At 39.1% G+C, this 17,095-nt stretch overlaps 1 protein-coding gene and 1 long non-coding RNA gene across 2 annotated transcripts in view; one reads left to right on the forward strand and one right to left on the reverse strand.

Moving 5' to 3' along the window:
- Positions 1 to 6,362: 6,362 nt before the first annotated feature.
- Positions 6,363 to 14,043, forward strand: LOC119659381. The gene is made up of 3 exons (XR_005250341.1): positions 6,363 to 6,495; positions 13,491 to 13,577; positions 13,636 to 14,043. It is a non-coding gene; the product is annotated as an uncharacterized LOC119659381 (long non-coding RNA).
- LOC119659380 (neurogenic locus protein delta) overlaps positions 6,534 to 17,095 on the reverse strand; it is a 92,454-nt gene continuing 81,892 nt past the window's right edge. Inside the window, exon 6 of the mRNA XM_038067441.1 lies at positions 6,534 to 8,902. Coding sequence (XP_037923369.1) covers positions 7,138 to 8,902 — 1,765 coding nt within the window. The 3' untranslated portion in view covers positions 6,534 to 7,137. The remainder of the gene's footprint in view (positions 8,903 to 17,095) is intronic.

Raw genomic sequence — 17,095 nt, forward strand, 5'->3', positions numbered from 1 at the left:
TCTGAATTCGAGCAAATGCTTGATAATCTGGTTCTCGACGCAAGGGGACGAAGTCCAAAGGTAATTCCTGGTGATTCCAATGCTTGGGCCCTAGAGTGGGATAGCAGAGAATCAAATGCTAGGGGGCGCAGTTTATTAAAAGCTTTTGCGCAGATGGACATGGTCTTGGCTAACGAAGGTGCTGTAAATACTTTTCAGAAAGGGGGGTCAGGCTCGGTTGTAGACCTGACCTTTGTCAGCCCTTCGCTGGCGGGGGGTATGTCCTGGTGCGTCAGTGAACGCTACACCCACAGCGATCACCAAGCAATCTTCTTTGAGACATGTGTCGAGCCACAGGGCAAAGAGCTAGCATGCCCGAAGCCGAAAAAGATTTCAGGCTGGTCTGCAAAATCTTTGGATGAGCGGACCTTCATATAGGTGATGTTAGATCAACCTGATAAGGCAGGCGCCTCTACGGAGAGAGCCGTCCATCTAGCTCAATGCATCGCCAAAGCATGTGACGCGTCCATGTTTAGGAGGTGCTCATTCGCCAGTAGAAGATCAAACTACTGGTGGAATGATGAACTGACCGGCCTTCGATCAGCCTGCCACCGAGCCAGAAGAGCGGCTCAGAGGGCGGTAGTTAGAGTCGATCAGGGGCAGAAAGAGTGCGCCTATAAAGGAGCCCGCAAAACCCTCAAGCTCGCCATCCAGCGAAGCAAGAGGAAATGCTTTAAGGAGCTCTGCTCAGAAGCGGACATAAACCCGTGGAGGAGTGCTTATAGAATGGTGATGGGACGATTCAGAGGCCGTTCCTCTCCGCAGATTACGTGCCCCACCCTCTTGCTGAAAATCATACAGGGGTTATTCCCCCAGCAAGAGGAGAGCACCGACATATTCCAACCACCTCTGAATGTGACGGCAATTCCTCCAGTCACCAGAGACGAACTGCTGGAGATCTGCGACAGAATAGGAGACAATAAAGCACCGGGTCTGGACGGAGTACCGAATAAGGCCCTTAAGCTTGTCGTGAAATCCTGGCCGGACATGTTCGCTGAGTTGTTCGAAGCGTGCATGTCCGAGGGAATATTTCCAGCGGCATGGAGGCGGCAGAAGTTGGTGCTTCTGCCTAAGCCTGGTAAACCTCCAGGTAAACCATCCTCATACAGACCCATATGTCTTTTGGACACGGTGGGGAAGATGTCAGAGCGAGTAATCTATAATAGATTCTCTCGGTAGTTGAGAGCCAAGGCGGCCTTTCAGATCGGCAGTATGGGTTCCGTAAAGCCAGATCAACCATTGATGCCATCAAATTGGTTACTGGCTTGGCCGAAGATGCAATCCACGGAGGAAGCCACAGTGGTGGGTTACGCTGACGACATTGCACTGGTTGTTGTCGCAAAGCATCTCGAAGATGCTAAGTTATATTCAAGCGAAGCAATCAGTGCTGTTAAAAGTTGGCTAAAGAGCTCAGGTCTGACACTGGCGGAGTAAAAAACAGAAGCGGTCCTCATCACGAAGCGCCGGAAGAGAAACTACGCCTGTATACGAATCGGGAATCATATCATCACTTCCAAGCCGACCATCAAATACTTGGGGGTGGTGATAGACAGGAAGCTCAGTTATAAGCAACACGTGCAGTATGTTTGCGATAGATCGTCCACTGCTAGTATGGCCCTGGCGAGGATGATGCCGAACGTGGGAGGGCCACGGCATACCTCTAGGTTGCTTATAGCCAGGGTGGTGACCTCAATCATGCTCTATGCGACCCCAGTTTGGAGGGAGGCACTGCAGATGTCAGTTAACACTAACAAACTGACTGCAGTATACAGGAGGACAGCCTTGAGGGTATGCTCTGCCTTCAGGACTGTCTCAGATGATGCAGCATTCGTCATCTCTGGAATGATGCCGATTGACATCTTGGCAGATGAGATGGCGAATATATACAATGCGAAGCCAACCTCTCCCTTATTACAGACGAAGAACACTGAGAGGGAGAGATCCATAAATAGATGGCAAGAGCGGTGGGAACGCTCGGGAAAGGGTCGATGGACTCACAGGCTCATTCCTGCCATCAAGGAGTGGTTGGAGAGACGACACGGTGAGATTAATTATAATCTCACCCAGTTTCTCACGGGACATGGAGGATATCTCCAATACCTTCACAGGTTTAAATTGGAGACCTCACCCGACTGTCCAAATTGTGATGGAGTCCCAGAGGAGCCAGAGCATGTATTCTTCCAATGCCAAAAGATTTGTGGAAGAAAGGAGGAATCTAGAGGGGACTCTAGGAGAGGTGCTGGTACCAGAAAATCTGGTGCCGAAAATGCTAGCACATCAAGAGAATTGGGATGCGGTCAACTCCATGATCGCATCTATTCAAGATAAATTGCGAAAGGCAGAGGAAAGGAAAAAAGCGCGGTCACGTGCGCCGCGTATAGAAGAAATGGTATTAAGCTAGAGTGAGCTGACTCCGCCCCGTGATGTAATACCTTATGGTGGTTTCGCGGAGCAGGGAAGGAGTCGGGGGTGGTTTTAGTGGGTAAAAATCCCACACGTTGGTGTATCCAGACCAGTGTCTTTTGAAAATTTCCACCTCCTCAAAAAAAAAAAAAAGGACAGACAGACACCGAATCGGTTCTGATAAGGTTTGGTTTCACACAAAATCTTAAACACGCTACACTGGACTTATCGCCTGTGGTGTCTGGACTTCGTTTAGAGCTGCCAGTAAGGTTGAGTAGTAGTATTGCGTAAATTTATTTTGATTTGCACTTTTTGTCGGCCAAAATTAATTTTTGTTAATTCACACGACAGTAACACATCCTTTCGCATCGATCAATAGATCAACTTCTGCAAGTGAAGTTATAGTAGCTGAAACTAACTTTTTTGTATAAATTTGTCGCACTTCGGAAGTATTCTAGAAAGTAATGTCAACTTTGAAGTACACCGACTTTTCTGCTTCACAATTGTCAACATAAAAAATACATTATCTTCCATGATTTCTCGAGCAGCTGCCTGCCTTGTTGATCAAAATGTTTTCCAATCACTCAGCCCCTTCGACAGCCATCAATTTCACTTCTTGTGAAGTCTTGCAATATTAGCGTATGCACCTGCAATCATCGAGCTATGTACAAACGCGGACACGTTTTCTTCGAAATCGAAATGCTGGAAAATTAATCACTGAGAACTATTTGTCTAGCAATTTCACTGAGCTGAAAAATTAAAAACTAGCCACATCTCCATCTTTTCTTCATCCAATAAAACATTTAAGGTTTATTTTTCACTTTATGATTTTTATTCTCATTTTTTTTCTTTACTCAATATTTTAATATTTATAATATTTACAAAAACTCATTTTTCAATATTTATATATTTATATATATAATTTATATAATATAATAGGGTTGTATAATAAAAAAGACGATAAGTCTAAATCTATAAATTTTTTTACATATTGTGTTTAATTTTTTATTGTAGATTTTCATTTTTTTCATCTTAAATTTCTTTATATAATTTATGTAGTCACACAAGACTCGCATTTGCTTATAATGTAATTTTTCGCAATTTTTTGTGTCTTCATCATACATTCCAGGATAGAAAAGATCGCATAAATTATAAACTCATAAAGATAATGATAATCATACAAGAATTAAGAATAGAGTATAAATATAAATTAGCTCTTCAGTAGATGCTTAAAAGATTTTTGAGACTTTTAATTTCACATAATCATTGGTTTTAGTGAATCATTTCCGGTTAATCGCTTTGGAACGGATTTTCCACAACTGGAGTTGTTGTAAAGTTGTTTCTTTTGTAACTAAGCGACTGAAAAGGAAGAGAAGTGTCGAGGAAATTTTTCAAGATCATGGCTTTCCATCTCACAAAAATGCTTATGCCTAATTGATCACCACAAAGCGAATGTGGGGGCTGTTCTGTTTGTTTTCTTTTTCTAACCAGCAGAGCTTAATAAATATGTAAATTTATAATACAATAATTACTGTTTAGCTTCAACTTATATATTTGAGACACAAGTTTGTGTACGACGCTCTAAAGGAGCAAAGTAATTAAAGGCAGTTAACTGAGGGGAAAACAACAACAATATGGGAATTAATTAGAGAATTATTACGTACATCTATTTTGTTTTTAATTTTAAAAAGGAACATTGTTGTGACATTCTTAATTGAGTTATTGTATCTACGTTATGTATATTTTACAAATAATGGGAAATTTTCATTAAGTACATTCAAGGTTTGAGGGTTCCCCATGAAGATTCCATTTTCCAATGAAATTTTGTCTTTCGCGTTGATGAATCTTGTGTGTATCCTTTATCAAAAAAATTGTTTCACTTTTCTTCTTAGTATATATAAAGAGCAATATCAAAAGAATGTTACCGTTGTGTATTTCTGGTTCTTTACATACTGGTAGGTGTATATAAAAGACGTACAAATTTAGTAGGCAAACTGCAATCGCTGAGACTTCCGTGAAAATGAAACATTTCTTTTATATTTTCAGTTGTTTTATGTGCATGTGATTGAAGGAACCATCCGTTAAGGTGCGCTTAGAACTGTATTTACAATTGCATGTATTTGTTTAAAGTCTGGTTGTTAGTCTCAAGCAAAAACATTTTTTGTGACCATGTGACGAGCTTTCTCTTTCTCTCGATTTGTTTGTTTTTTTTTTATACAAATTCAATTTATCAAGTTTTAGATAGGAAATTTTACAGCTAAAAATTCAGCCATTATTCTAATTTGGAATAGAGTTCAAAGTTATTGTTGCGATATATTTTTCTTTCCACAGTTTTTCATCTTATTTCGAAACGCATTAATTCCTCCTAGACTTAATTAAAATCACAAATGTTGGAATTATGTTTCTTAACAGTTACGATTTGTTTTTCATCAAAAATTACTTCTAAATATGAATATCCAGTTGTTGGAGAGAAATTTCAACCGAATTTCAGGTTTATTGAATTTAAATGAAACTTTTTCGAGCAATTTACAAAAAGATAAATGGCTTAACGAAATATCCTTAAATTTATGCAAAGATCATAAATTTGTCTTACGTGTAAGTTAAATAAAACTTGACTTAGTTATTTTTCGCTTCTAAATAATTTTATTTATATATTTTATGCAGAAATGTGAAAATATATCTCAGACTATCTGCGGAATGCATTTGAAAATCCAACTATTCACGTCATATCTACCAATGTCAGAGATAGATCTGACGTGATTGACGAATTTTTGATTCCATTTGATGCGCAGATAACAGTTGACTCTACTATTTTTTGCTTTATTTGTTATATTTACTTTAATAATACAAAAAATGATCACAATAGTTTTTATTCTTCATCCTAAAGTATATAGTGTAGAATTTATAACTTTGAAGATATCGTCAAAAATTGTGGGATAGTGTAGATTTGTCAGTTTTAAGGGTGTCAAACGGTTAGAGGTTTTCTACAAAATTAAATGTGTAAAATAGTACACAAGTCAATGATAATGAGGAATTCATGGCAGACTAATCCTTTGCACAACTGAATAAGAATCCAACATAGTCAAACTAAGAAGAAAGAAAAAAAAAACAAAAAATATTCGTCGAAACTTGTCTGGAATGGAATAAAGCGATTTGGGAGAGGGAGAGAGTATGGCAATTGGTGTCACCATCGTTCGAAATCCCATTCTGAAGAAGTTTCAATGAAGCATTGTAAAAAAAAACAAAAACTTTTTCAACCAAAAAAAAAACAGTAAAATAAAAAATATATCCAAAGTAAATAAAAAAAATATTAAACACAAAGGAAAAAAATTTAAAAAAATATTTGATTGAATATAAAAAATAAAGTTGAATGCTCACTGTAAAATCAGTAAAGGCTCATGGCACAAAATTGTCAATTGACGAGAATGCAATAAGTTTGACATGTGAATAGAGAAGGATTTTTGATGGACAAGGAATGAAAGCAGAGATTTACTGATTCTGCAGTGATAAATAGAAAACGAAATAAAAATTCGAAATAATAAAAAAAAAAATTGGAATCCGATCGCAGCAGGTTATTTTCGATTTCCATAAATTTCCAGAACCAATTTGTCAGCCAAAAAGTATGTGCGTGTCAAAGTGTAATTTGTTAAGTGCCAGCTCAATTCATATGCATTCAAGGCAGTTGAGGTTCTCAAGGACTCGCAAACACTAAATAATTTTCTTTAAACTTTTCTATGGATTTTGTTTTAGAATTATCCGATTAGTCTGACGTGTGAAATCCATTAATCCAATTAAAAGGGGAAAAGTACCAAAAAAAAAATAGATGGAAAACGCAACTTGAGGCGTCCGAAAATAGTTCGGAAAAGCAAATGAATGCGAAACACTGGCCGAATACAGTTCGTGCAAGAATATACGTTTTCGATATGTACAATGAAAGCGGCTTCTGATCCGTCTCTATCATTTCCTATTTGTCCGTTTCTGAATACTATTATCGTGCTATTTGTCTGAATAAGAAGAATATTGGGCGTGTCCTGTAGCTGTCGCCAAGTTTGGGTGAATGTGATTTGTGTTTTTGCATTTAGTTATCTGAATTTTACTTATATGGTTTTATTTATATAAATATAACTTTATACTATAATTATTTACATACATAAATAAATTACTTAAAACATTATAAGTAAAATATATTTAGGCATAAAAAGTGAAGAAACTATGGATTTTTTAGGAAACAGCATGTTTGCAAAATTCTTCCAGGTGTTTGTTTTGCTTTTCCGCTTAAAGTTTTATATTTAAAAGATACTCTCATCTTTATCCACTCTTAGCTTACCATTTTATACATCACTTATGCGCTATGATTCTTTCTTTAAATTATATTATAACATTTGACAACCAATCAGTCAGACGAAAAAAAAGTGAGAACTTGATATTTTCGCGAAATATTCGTTCCCCCCAAAGTACAGGAGATAGTTTTCCATCTCTGTTGCTATAAACATAGTTTTTTAAAACGAAAAACCATGTTTATGCTATATAATCTTAACTTTCTTCTCATGTCCTACTTAAAATGTATCATTTGAATTTTTTTCAGAGCTTTCTTTTTTTTTGTTTGTTTTACTTTTAAATATAAGACCTAGAAAACGATATTTGTTGTGATAAAAAAATATAAAAAATTATATTAATATTAATAATTTAAAATCACTACATATGAGACGGACTACAGATGATCGGTCGCTGTGACGCCACCGACCCCGATACCACTGACGAGATGGTTGGTGCCGCCCCGGAGGGTGTTTGTGAGCCGACCGGCGGATTTTGCGTCGTCCATCGTGCGGACGAGTTACAGTAGGGAGAAACGGTGTCAACGATACCGCCACCGCCTACTCCACCATTCGCTCCTAGCACGGATATTCGCTTGCTATCGAGCATATATTCTTTGGTTGCTTGCTGCTGTTGTTGGCCCTGTTGATTTTGGTGAGCCTGATTGCTGAATATTTGTGAGGCACGATGCATGAGAGATGGATCTGTGTTGAGCTGCTTTTGCGATTTGGCACGCTGCAGGGGTGGTACGATGGAATTGAAGCATTCGCTATTGGCGTTATTGTCGCTGTAGTTGGACATAGCACCGTAGAGACTAGTGTTCATTAGACAATCATCGACACTCGCTGAACTGGATATATTGTTGACGCTCTTATCCCAGGTGTTTTTGATGATGGTCGGATTGGTGGAGTTGTCATTGAAGCTCATGCCAGTGCTTGAGCTTCGTTTAGCTGAGGCTGAGCTACCGTGGTGTAAGTTAGCCGACGCATTTTGTTCATTCTGCTTCCTGGCCTCTGCATCGTCCTTTTCTTGTGCACGCTTCCTTTTTCTTTTCATGCAAAGCACAACACCTGCAGCTATCACGGCTACAACAGGCATAGCGACCGAGAGAATTGCTATGAGAACAACTTGTCCACTCGTCAGTCCGTCGCTTCGTCCAGTTTGACTTCCTTCAAATTGTTGAGCATCGAAATTAGCCGAGTATGTTTCATCCTCACACTGATTGCCGTGATAACCTCCTGGACAGACGCAATGAAAACTGTTCACCCGATTAACACATGTTCCTCCATTTCGACACGGCGATGAACTGCACTCGTCAATATCTACACTGCAATCCTTTCCGGTGAAGCCAGGTCTGCAGGAACACTTATAGTCATTGTTCAGATTTATGCAACTGCCACCATTAGCGCAGGGTTTCGTCAAGCAAAGATCAACTTTTTCGGCACACAACGAGCCTATGTAACCGGGGATGCATTGACATCGAAACTGGTTCACCATGTCCACGCAAGTTCCGCCATTCATGCAAGGATTTCCTTGGCAGTCGTCAATGTTGTCTTCGCAGTGCTTTCCGGCGAATCCAGATGGACAGAGACATTGAAATGTATTCTCCTTGCTTACACACGACCCTCCATTCTCACAAGGGTTCGGATTGCAGTCATCAACTTGAGTCTCACAACCTACCCCGCTGTAACCGAAAGGGCATTCGCACTTAAACCCCGATTTAACGTCTTTGCATTTTCCATGTACGCAAGGATTATCCGAACAGGTGACAGTTTTCTCCTCGCAATGCTTTCCAGTCCATCCTTTTTTACACTCGCACGTGTAATTTCTGGACGACTGATTGTCGTGGCAGGTTCCACCATTTAAACAAGGCGACGTAGCACAATCGTTGATCTCAATCTCACATTCAGTTCCGCGAAAACCCGGCGGACATTGGCAAGTGTATAAACCTTGTCCGGTATTAAAACAAGTTCCTCCATTTTGGCATGGCTTGTGATTGGTACAATAGTTCAAATCTTGATTGCAGAATAGACCACCCCAGCCCTCGTTGCAGTGGCATTCCCAAGGTTTTTGGCATGTACCGTGAAGGCAACCTGGATACGGTTCGCATTCATTACACAGCGGTCCCTTCCAACCGAGATGGCATCTATAACGAGACAAGAGAAACAGGTTCGTTAGTAATTTGATAAATTGTAGAAGCAAAGAAAATATGGTAGAGTATAGAGTGTTATAGTTGAATCAATGACCGCAAATCGGATATGCACTATTTGACGCCGAGTTTATTATTTTCGCTGCTGTAATCAGTGGAAAAGAATCATGTAAGGTGAAGAAACTAGATATGTTACATGCGTTGTCTTAGATACAGTCAAAACATAGGCGCATGGAAGATGATCGGACCTGCTTTAACCAGTTAAGATGCATTTGCAAAGCTGTAGTCAGTGTTGTGTATGTTTTATTCAATGCATTTTGGATTCATTCCATTCCATGTTATATTTACTCAACCTTTTCTGTTCATCATCGTCGTCGTCTTCTATCAATCACTTTATTGTCTTCAATCTGTTCACGGCAGTCTGCTCGGAACGACCTCAACTTGCATTCAACTCTGAGACGAGTTGCCAACAACGCTGGCTATGGGATTGGAGCGAAAAATGGCTTGAAAGCAAAGAACGGTGAAGGAAAGGTCGTGCAAATGAAGCCTAAGGAGAGACTGAAATTTGGTCTACCCAGTTTGCGTTGTTTCTGGTAGTTCCATAGGACTCAAAATCCTTTTCTGAGTGATCAAAAATGGGTATCAAATGGAGCCTAGTGAAATTGGATGAATTTCAAAATAATCCCTATAAATTCTGGCTCCTCTTGGTCTCTGGCTGATTATGACCAGATTGGTCTCAAAAAGTCGCCCATTACAGTTAGATCACTGAGCCAAATCCCAGTCTGCCATACATCTCGGCAACACAATCCGCAATCTTGCATCCAACTTTCCCAGCAAATAATGATACCGTGCACGCTTGCAACCTTTCCAGCCCGTTCTCGTCCCATCCATCTTCGTCATTTGCCCTTTTTCATTCGAATAATAATAATAATGAATGAAATGTGAATGAAAATGAAAAACGGCCAACAATGACGAAAAATTAATAATAAATTCAATAAACAAATGTTGAGATGTGTATGAACGCGCCGTTTATGAGATAAATGAGTTATGCATACCAAACAGGTTAATGTGTGTAGTGTACTTGATATGTAGCCTTCGCGGGCTCATTCATTTCGTCAAGTAGACATAATTCCGTGCTACTGGGCACAGAAGGTTCCAATCTATACGTCAAGAATCCTATTATCTAAAACGGGCAAAGACGTAAAAGGGGCAAGGATTTCAGGCTAATTTCGTTCACTATGGAGAACTGTGGAGCTCCCTCCGATTGACCGTTTTTTCTTGGCATTGACTCAACTGAACATTTCTTCTGCCAAGTGTTTGGTTCTCACGTGGATTCCTCCGTATGCGATTCATTTCGAGAATTGGCCTAGCCAGTTGGAGGTTCGAGCCACGCACTGATTATATTTATTATTGTTATTATGATTATGATTATTGTTAGGTATTGTTCTTTGATTCGACTGAATTTCTGCCTGCCATCTACGTGCGCATACTGATATACAAATATCAGTCTATCATCATCGTCGTACGAACGTTCGTCCGAATTGCAGAGTACTATGCGATTGTTACGAGGCGATGTCTCGCTCGGGATTGGTACAAGTGAATGTGGGAATTGTACTGGGCTGGAATGTGAAGCAAGAGTGAGAATTCGACCATTTAAATGAGGTAGGCACATATCCGTGCAATGAGCCGGTGAGTGCTGGACATAGCAGAGAAGGGAGGCGATGATGGTGGTTTTAATATACAAATTACGATGCGTGCCAATAGAGCAACGCAACAAGTGTATCTGAGTCATTGGAACAACAGAATTGAAAAGGTCGTTTGATTTTATGGGAAATTGATATGATTGGATGGGAAGTTGGAGGTCATGCGATTGGAAGAGGTCTTGTTTGAGGAGTCTGCATTATGCTGTTGATTTTTCTGTGGTGAACTTCCCAGATGGGAGCAATTACAGGAGCCTTTTATCTTTACATGTTCACATGCCCTCAACGAAGAGATTTTAAGTAAAAACAAAAATCACGCTTTATTTTCGATAAGTCAATTAGCGGTGCTCGGCTGCCTCTTGTTTGAAACAGGAAAAAAACTTGACATGTAAGTCATCAAGCATCGGAGTCACTTCAATTTCGAGGATATATTGGGTTGGCAAATAAGTAAATGCGAATGCGAAGATCGAAAGGCTGTCAAAACGGAAGAGATTCAAATAGCCTTGATCTTTTTCTTCAGCCTTTTTCCCGTTCACAAGCGGGGTCGGCTCATCGTGATCGGTTTCGCCATTTGGCTCTATCGAATGCCTCATCTGGGTGCAATCTTGAGGCTTTTAAATCTCCATCCAGCGTATCAAGCCACCGTTGTTTCGACCTGCCAATCTTGGCTAGTGAATTCTCGTTAGCACGAATTACATAACTATACCATCGAAGACGCCTCTCTCGCAACTTTTCCACGATCGGTGCAACCCCTTAACGATCGCGGATATTCTCATTTCGAATGTGATCAAAACGTGTGACGCCACTAGTCCAACGTAACATCTTCGTCTCCTTTACCGCAAGACGTCGTTCATTGTCTTTTATAGTTGACCAACACTCAGAACCATAGAAAGCGATGACACAGTGATTTGGCTTAAGCTGGATGTCGGGCATCAAAGGGATCCGCTGTGAATGGGTACGTGAGTCAAAACAGGGTAACAATAAACGACGAGCACAAAGCTGAGCATGTTGCATTCTAATGTATCGTTACATTGAAAAAATTAAGTGCTGTTACATACCTCAAAAGCTAGGTCCAAACTGGACTGTTGCACCATCAAACTATGTTTTACACTTCATGATCGCGGTAACCATACTTAATAAGTTCTATCTGGAGTGGTGAGTGGGGAATACAAACAAAAGTAAAATGGGCGTGATTTCTACGTTACCAAATTGGTTAGCCAAGAATCTCGAGTGCCAAGGCTCTTTCCCGGTCACAGCAAACCCGGATTTCTTAGTATGAAAAAGAAAAAATTTCGCGGCTTAGATAATACTGTCAAAACACAAAGGTGCCAATACGAAACCAACATAGATCCATAAGTTTTCTACATTTTGACAAACCAAATATAAGTCAGGAAGGATGAAGTACACTGTAAAAATCTAGGAACCATATTAAACCCTTAGCTGCCATGCGATTTGAATGAGGCCTGGCTTCTCATTCTATCATCGAAACCACCACCAGATCACTTTTACCTGCCTGAAAGCTGCCAAGAAACCTAAAATTTTCCAAATCCACAATTTTTCCATGAAAAGAAATTTGAAATCACCTCACAAAACCAAACTCACCTGAGCAACAAGACAAAAGACCACGGGAAAAAAACAAACATAGACACACATCGGATCAACTTTGGATTTCAAGAACAGAAAAAAATTTTTTGCTATTCATACGGCATATAAGTTACGGGACATTATGTCTTGAATTTTCAATGCATTCCCACACATCATGTGGCCACATTAGAGCCACCACAGTCCACACAAGACATGTATGTATGCAGAGGTATCAAAAAGGTGAATATACATAGATTACACATTGTTGTGTACAGTGTGGATGTTTTTTCTTCACTTCAATTCTATTTCGTGCATTTCATCTGCTGTTTGCGGGACTGAAAAGGAATTTTGTTGAGATGTGATGTTAAGGCTATTGGGATTTTTGTGTTGTTTTTCACTTTGGTTCAATTTTCTATTATTCTTCGGAAAGATAACAAACAAACTTAGTGCCAATTGTCGCATTTAAAGTACCCTGTGCAGGGTTTTTCTGATTTCCGAGTTTTGTATTTGTGATGTTGAATGACAAATGTGATGTCTTCCACATACAAAAACTGGTCTTTCTTCCGAACTCTATGAATAGATTTTAAATGTTGACAAATTTCCGAAGTTTTAAGCCAGTTTCAAAACCCACTAATATTTTCTGGGAAACATATTCCAAACCCTGACTCCAATTACAGATAATCAAAATCAAAATCTCTCAAAATTCCATTTTTGATGATCAAGTTCATTCTTGCCTCTCCGACAATCTACTAAAACAAAACAAAAAACTCCACATTTATCCAATTAAAAAACTGTTTGCTCACTTTTAATTGTTCATACGTGGCCGCTGTATCGTTTTACCCCTTGTCTCGGCGATCATGATCTTCATTATGCGGATCACTAAGCAAGATCACCAAACAGTCCAACATCACCCCAACAAGAGAAAGATCACTTCATCTGAATATTTCTTGACAGAGTGTACAATTCAACTCGACATCTCAGAAGCATTTATGCGATCATGATTATTATTTCTCACGCCATAGATCTTTCTTGGGTACACACAACACAGATACACAATGCCCCCGAAAGGTTCCCAACTTGAGATAACTCCTTCATAGAAAAGAAGAACACTCCTCGCGTTCACTTTATACGCCAAGAAGTTAATAGCGATCTTGAATGCTATTATATCTGGGTATAATGTTAACAACTGTTAGTATATGAAGTGGATATACATGCCTACATAGAGCATTGTATAATGTGGAGACAAGATCACTTTTGTAGCGTTTTTATTCACACACATATTTTTGCTGTTTGCATTCTAGATGAATGTGTGATATCCTAGCCGCCTTTCAAGAGATGACTAAGATAATTTGCAAGATCACTGATCTTTACCAGAACAGTGATGACAGGTAGGCTATTTTTTATCATCAGACATTTAACGACAATAACTTTATCTTTTTTCTACAGTCCAGAAGCCGCAGTTGTTCGTCTTTTTCCAAAAAAATAATCAAGATACAGGAATCGCTGATAGCCACGATCACGTAGGTGAATTCGTCTCCTGTACCTTCTCATAACAAACCACTTAAAATATCTTTGATTTTGAGCTATTCCTCGCTGAAAAGTTCTTTCTACCAAATGATCATAATAATAACCCAATGACGAAAAATATTATGCCAATTGAGAATTCCAAACCGAGGCTAAGTTTTGCGGTTTTTCGAGCGATTGTTTGACAATAATAATATGGTGAACGTGATCAAGTAATAAGGTTTGATCGCGTTAAGTGAATGAATAAGACACTCTTAAGATATACACAAGCTACTGGTTTTCGTTTGAGAGGACGGAGATATGCTGACACTTTTTTATGTCTTCATTTTGTTTCTGGTAAGATCAACGTGAGATATCTGGTAGTGATCTTAATAGACGATGATCAAGTGGTATTTAGATATGTCGCGTCAAGATGGTTATGTCGGCGACCTTCAGATAATTAATAATAATAATAGTAATAAGGACGACATGGAGTACTGAGAGAGAGCCACTCTTTTCGTGAGTCATGTAATCAGAAAATCCATGAGTTGTTCCTAGTTGTGGATGTTGGGAGGAATTAGAGAATATTAAGATCAATTTTGAACCCGAGCTAGCGAAGAAAGATTGAAATCTCCACTGAAGCGTGCGGGTGGCTCAAAGTGTTTCACAACAACATAAACTGATCGTAAATAACAGCGGAGCCCAATTCTAAAATTAACATTTAATTTATAATTTTTTTTTTGTTTCGACCTTTAGTCCTCATTTTTAACAAAACCTTATTAAAATCGGTTTACTGTCTGTCTGTCCGCCATACGCATTTTTCTTGGATATAATTTGATAGAAAGGTGGGAACTATGCCCGCACACGCATACAGTGAGTTACATCCTTTTACGTAGAATTTAAGGGGAGGTTCCCATACATGAAAGAGGGGTGTACATTCTTTTTTTCACCAAATGTAGTCATGTGGGTTATCAAATGAAAGGTCTCGATTAGTACTTTCCGGAACTGATCTCAGTTTTGACATTTGTTGGCAAGGCAGGGAGTTCGGGAAGTCGAAAGTGATCATTTATTTAACGGAGCCATTCTCAAAAACTGTTCAACCGAAAAATGTGAAAAAATCAAGTGACTGCCACTATATGGTGACTAGGCTCCGAAATACCTTCCATATGGATATTCCCTCAAATAAAGTTAATAATAGTATATTACTATAATTTTCAGTAATTGGCTGCAGAACCTCCCTTAAGTTCATCCTATCACCACGAAATTTTGCAGTAATGTAGGCTATAATCCTACCAAGTTTGCTGGAAATCACACTATTACTAACAAATAGGTAAAAATTTCACTTCTTTGGAAATTCAAGATTTTGAATGTCACAAATTCAATCTCAAATGTCTTTTTAAAAGAAATACACTAAACCTTTCATACGTGAAGCGTCCAGCTTCCGGTTTCCCGACTTGTTTAGTTTGTGAATTTATGGATGGGTTGAGGAGGTAGAACGTCATCCTGCCAAACTCGCTGCTCGAGTTTTATACAATCTGCCCATAATTTGTGATGCATTCTAAGGCATGTTGATTTGTGAATTTGTGGTGCATGCTTTAGCACATGATCGGCCAAAACGTGACGTGGGACATTCTGCTAGTTAGAAGAATTGCTAGACGCAAGCGGTGCGATTCCCGTTGGGTTGTAAATTTGTAATCCATTCTGAAACAGACGATAGGCCAGCAACTATAATATAAAGTGAGATGTCTTTTTAACTGTCAGACGTTGCTTAACGACCGGTTTAAGTAAGTGATGCGATTACCATTGATTTGAGAATTTGTGATCCAGCCTAAAACCCACGATATGCCAACATCTGCAGAGTGAGATGACCTGCTTACAGAAAGTGTTGCGAATCCCTTTGTTTTGTGAATGTGATAGAATCTCAACCACAAAATTGGACGTTTTTTTGGTGCTCAAAAATGCTCCAAGCATATGTTGCAATTGCATTTGGGTAGGAAATAAGCGATCTGATCGAGACACATTAGGTTCAATTTCTGAAACTGCTCCAACTTTTCCCTCACAAAACCACCCTTATTTGAATAACTTTTCACATCACAAAATCAAGGGTACTACCAAACCGGCGCCAAATAATAAACCGAAGAATATCTTCCATGAAATCATCACAAAAAAGATGAACCTAAAATCGAACATGTCTGTTTGTGAAATGATTTATAACCATATCCAGTTCAATAAGTTCCCACAAATCGATCAGCATCCTTGGACGTTTGAATACTTTACGATTCCAGTCATGTCGTCGCCATTCACTGGAAAATCAATTAAATATTCATAAAAATTCACGTTGAACGACGTCTATAACAGCCTAATTGCCATAATCAAATTAACATATTTCACTTAAAAAAAACAACCTCCAAATCAAATTCAAATACATTAATCAAAAAACACAGAAATGAGCAAATGGACAATATGCATCATCCCCCAATCGAGATGGCATCAATCAAGTATTTCTCGAGAGAATCAATAACCAACAGCCTGGTCATAACATTCATCTTTCAAAAGTTCACAAACCGCTCTCCTCATTGCTCTCTAAATCAAACCGCGCTTCATTAAAATAAGATAATTTAAAGAATTTCATCAACCCCCAATTCCCGTCACCCAATATGCAGTTCTCGTTCCAGTGGGCGATTGTATCCCCTCGAAGCCCCCCGTTTCTGTTGAACTGAGAATCAATACGGCAACCAACGTATCTTTTATAAATAGCGTGGGAAAACTACGATTTTTTGATTCGATCGACCCATGCTTGTTGTGACTCGCGTAACAAACATAGACTTGGGTCTATATGCAACGGGGCTCACGCTAGCTCCCGGGGTCTCTTTATCAACAACGAGCCTTCTCCATCAACTATTCTATATATACATTATAATTCTTTTTATATTTTTTATTCGTCGTCTCTTTATTGTCTTTAAATGGCTGATTAAATGTATTTTGTTGTATGGACGAGCTGATCCGGTTGTTTTGTTTTCTCAGTACTCGAGGGAGGATTGTACTGAGTTTTGTATGTGCGGTAAAAGTAAAGAACAACAACAATATATTATGAGATAACTACGAAAGGTGTGTCACTTCGGCACGTACATCGTGCCGTGCAATCTAATGAGCTTTAATTTGTTCCTTACTACACTTTCGCGAAGTTCATTTTATTGTACTATTGCCTTTTTCACTGGTCCGAGCGAGGGACTTTTACAACTGAATTGGAAGAGCTGATCGATTTGATTTCGTGCTTAGAGAATGACTGGAGAGGTTTGTAAATAATTAATAATAAGATGGGCTTATTAGATGACTGAGTTCACCTTTGAACTTTGAAGCGAGCGCTGCAAGTAGAGTAGCAAGAAAACAGATGATGCACGGG

Source organism: Hermetia illucens, chromosome 6, assembly GCF_905115235.1.
Source record: "Hermetia illucens chromosome 6, iHerIll2.2.curated.20191125, whole genome shotgun sequence".
NCBI lineage: Eukaryota > Metazoa > Arthropoda > Insecta > Diptera > Stratiomyidae > Hermetia > Hermetia illucens.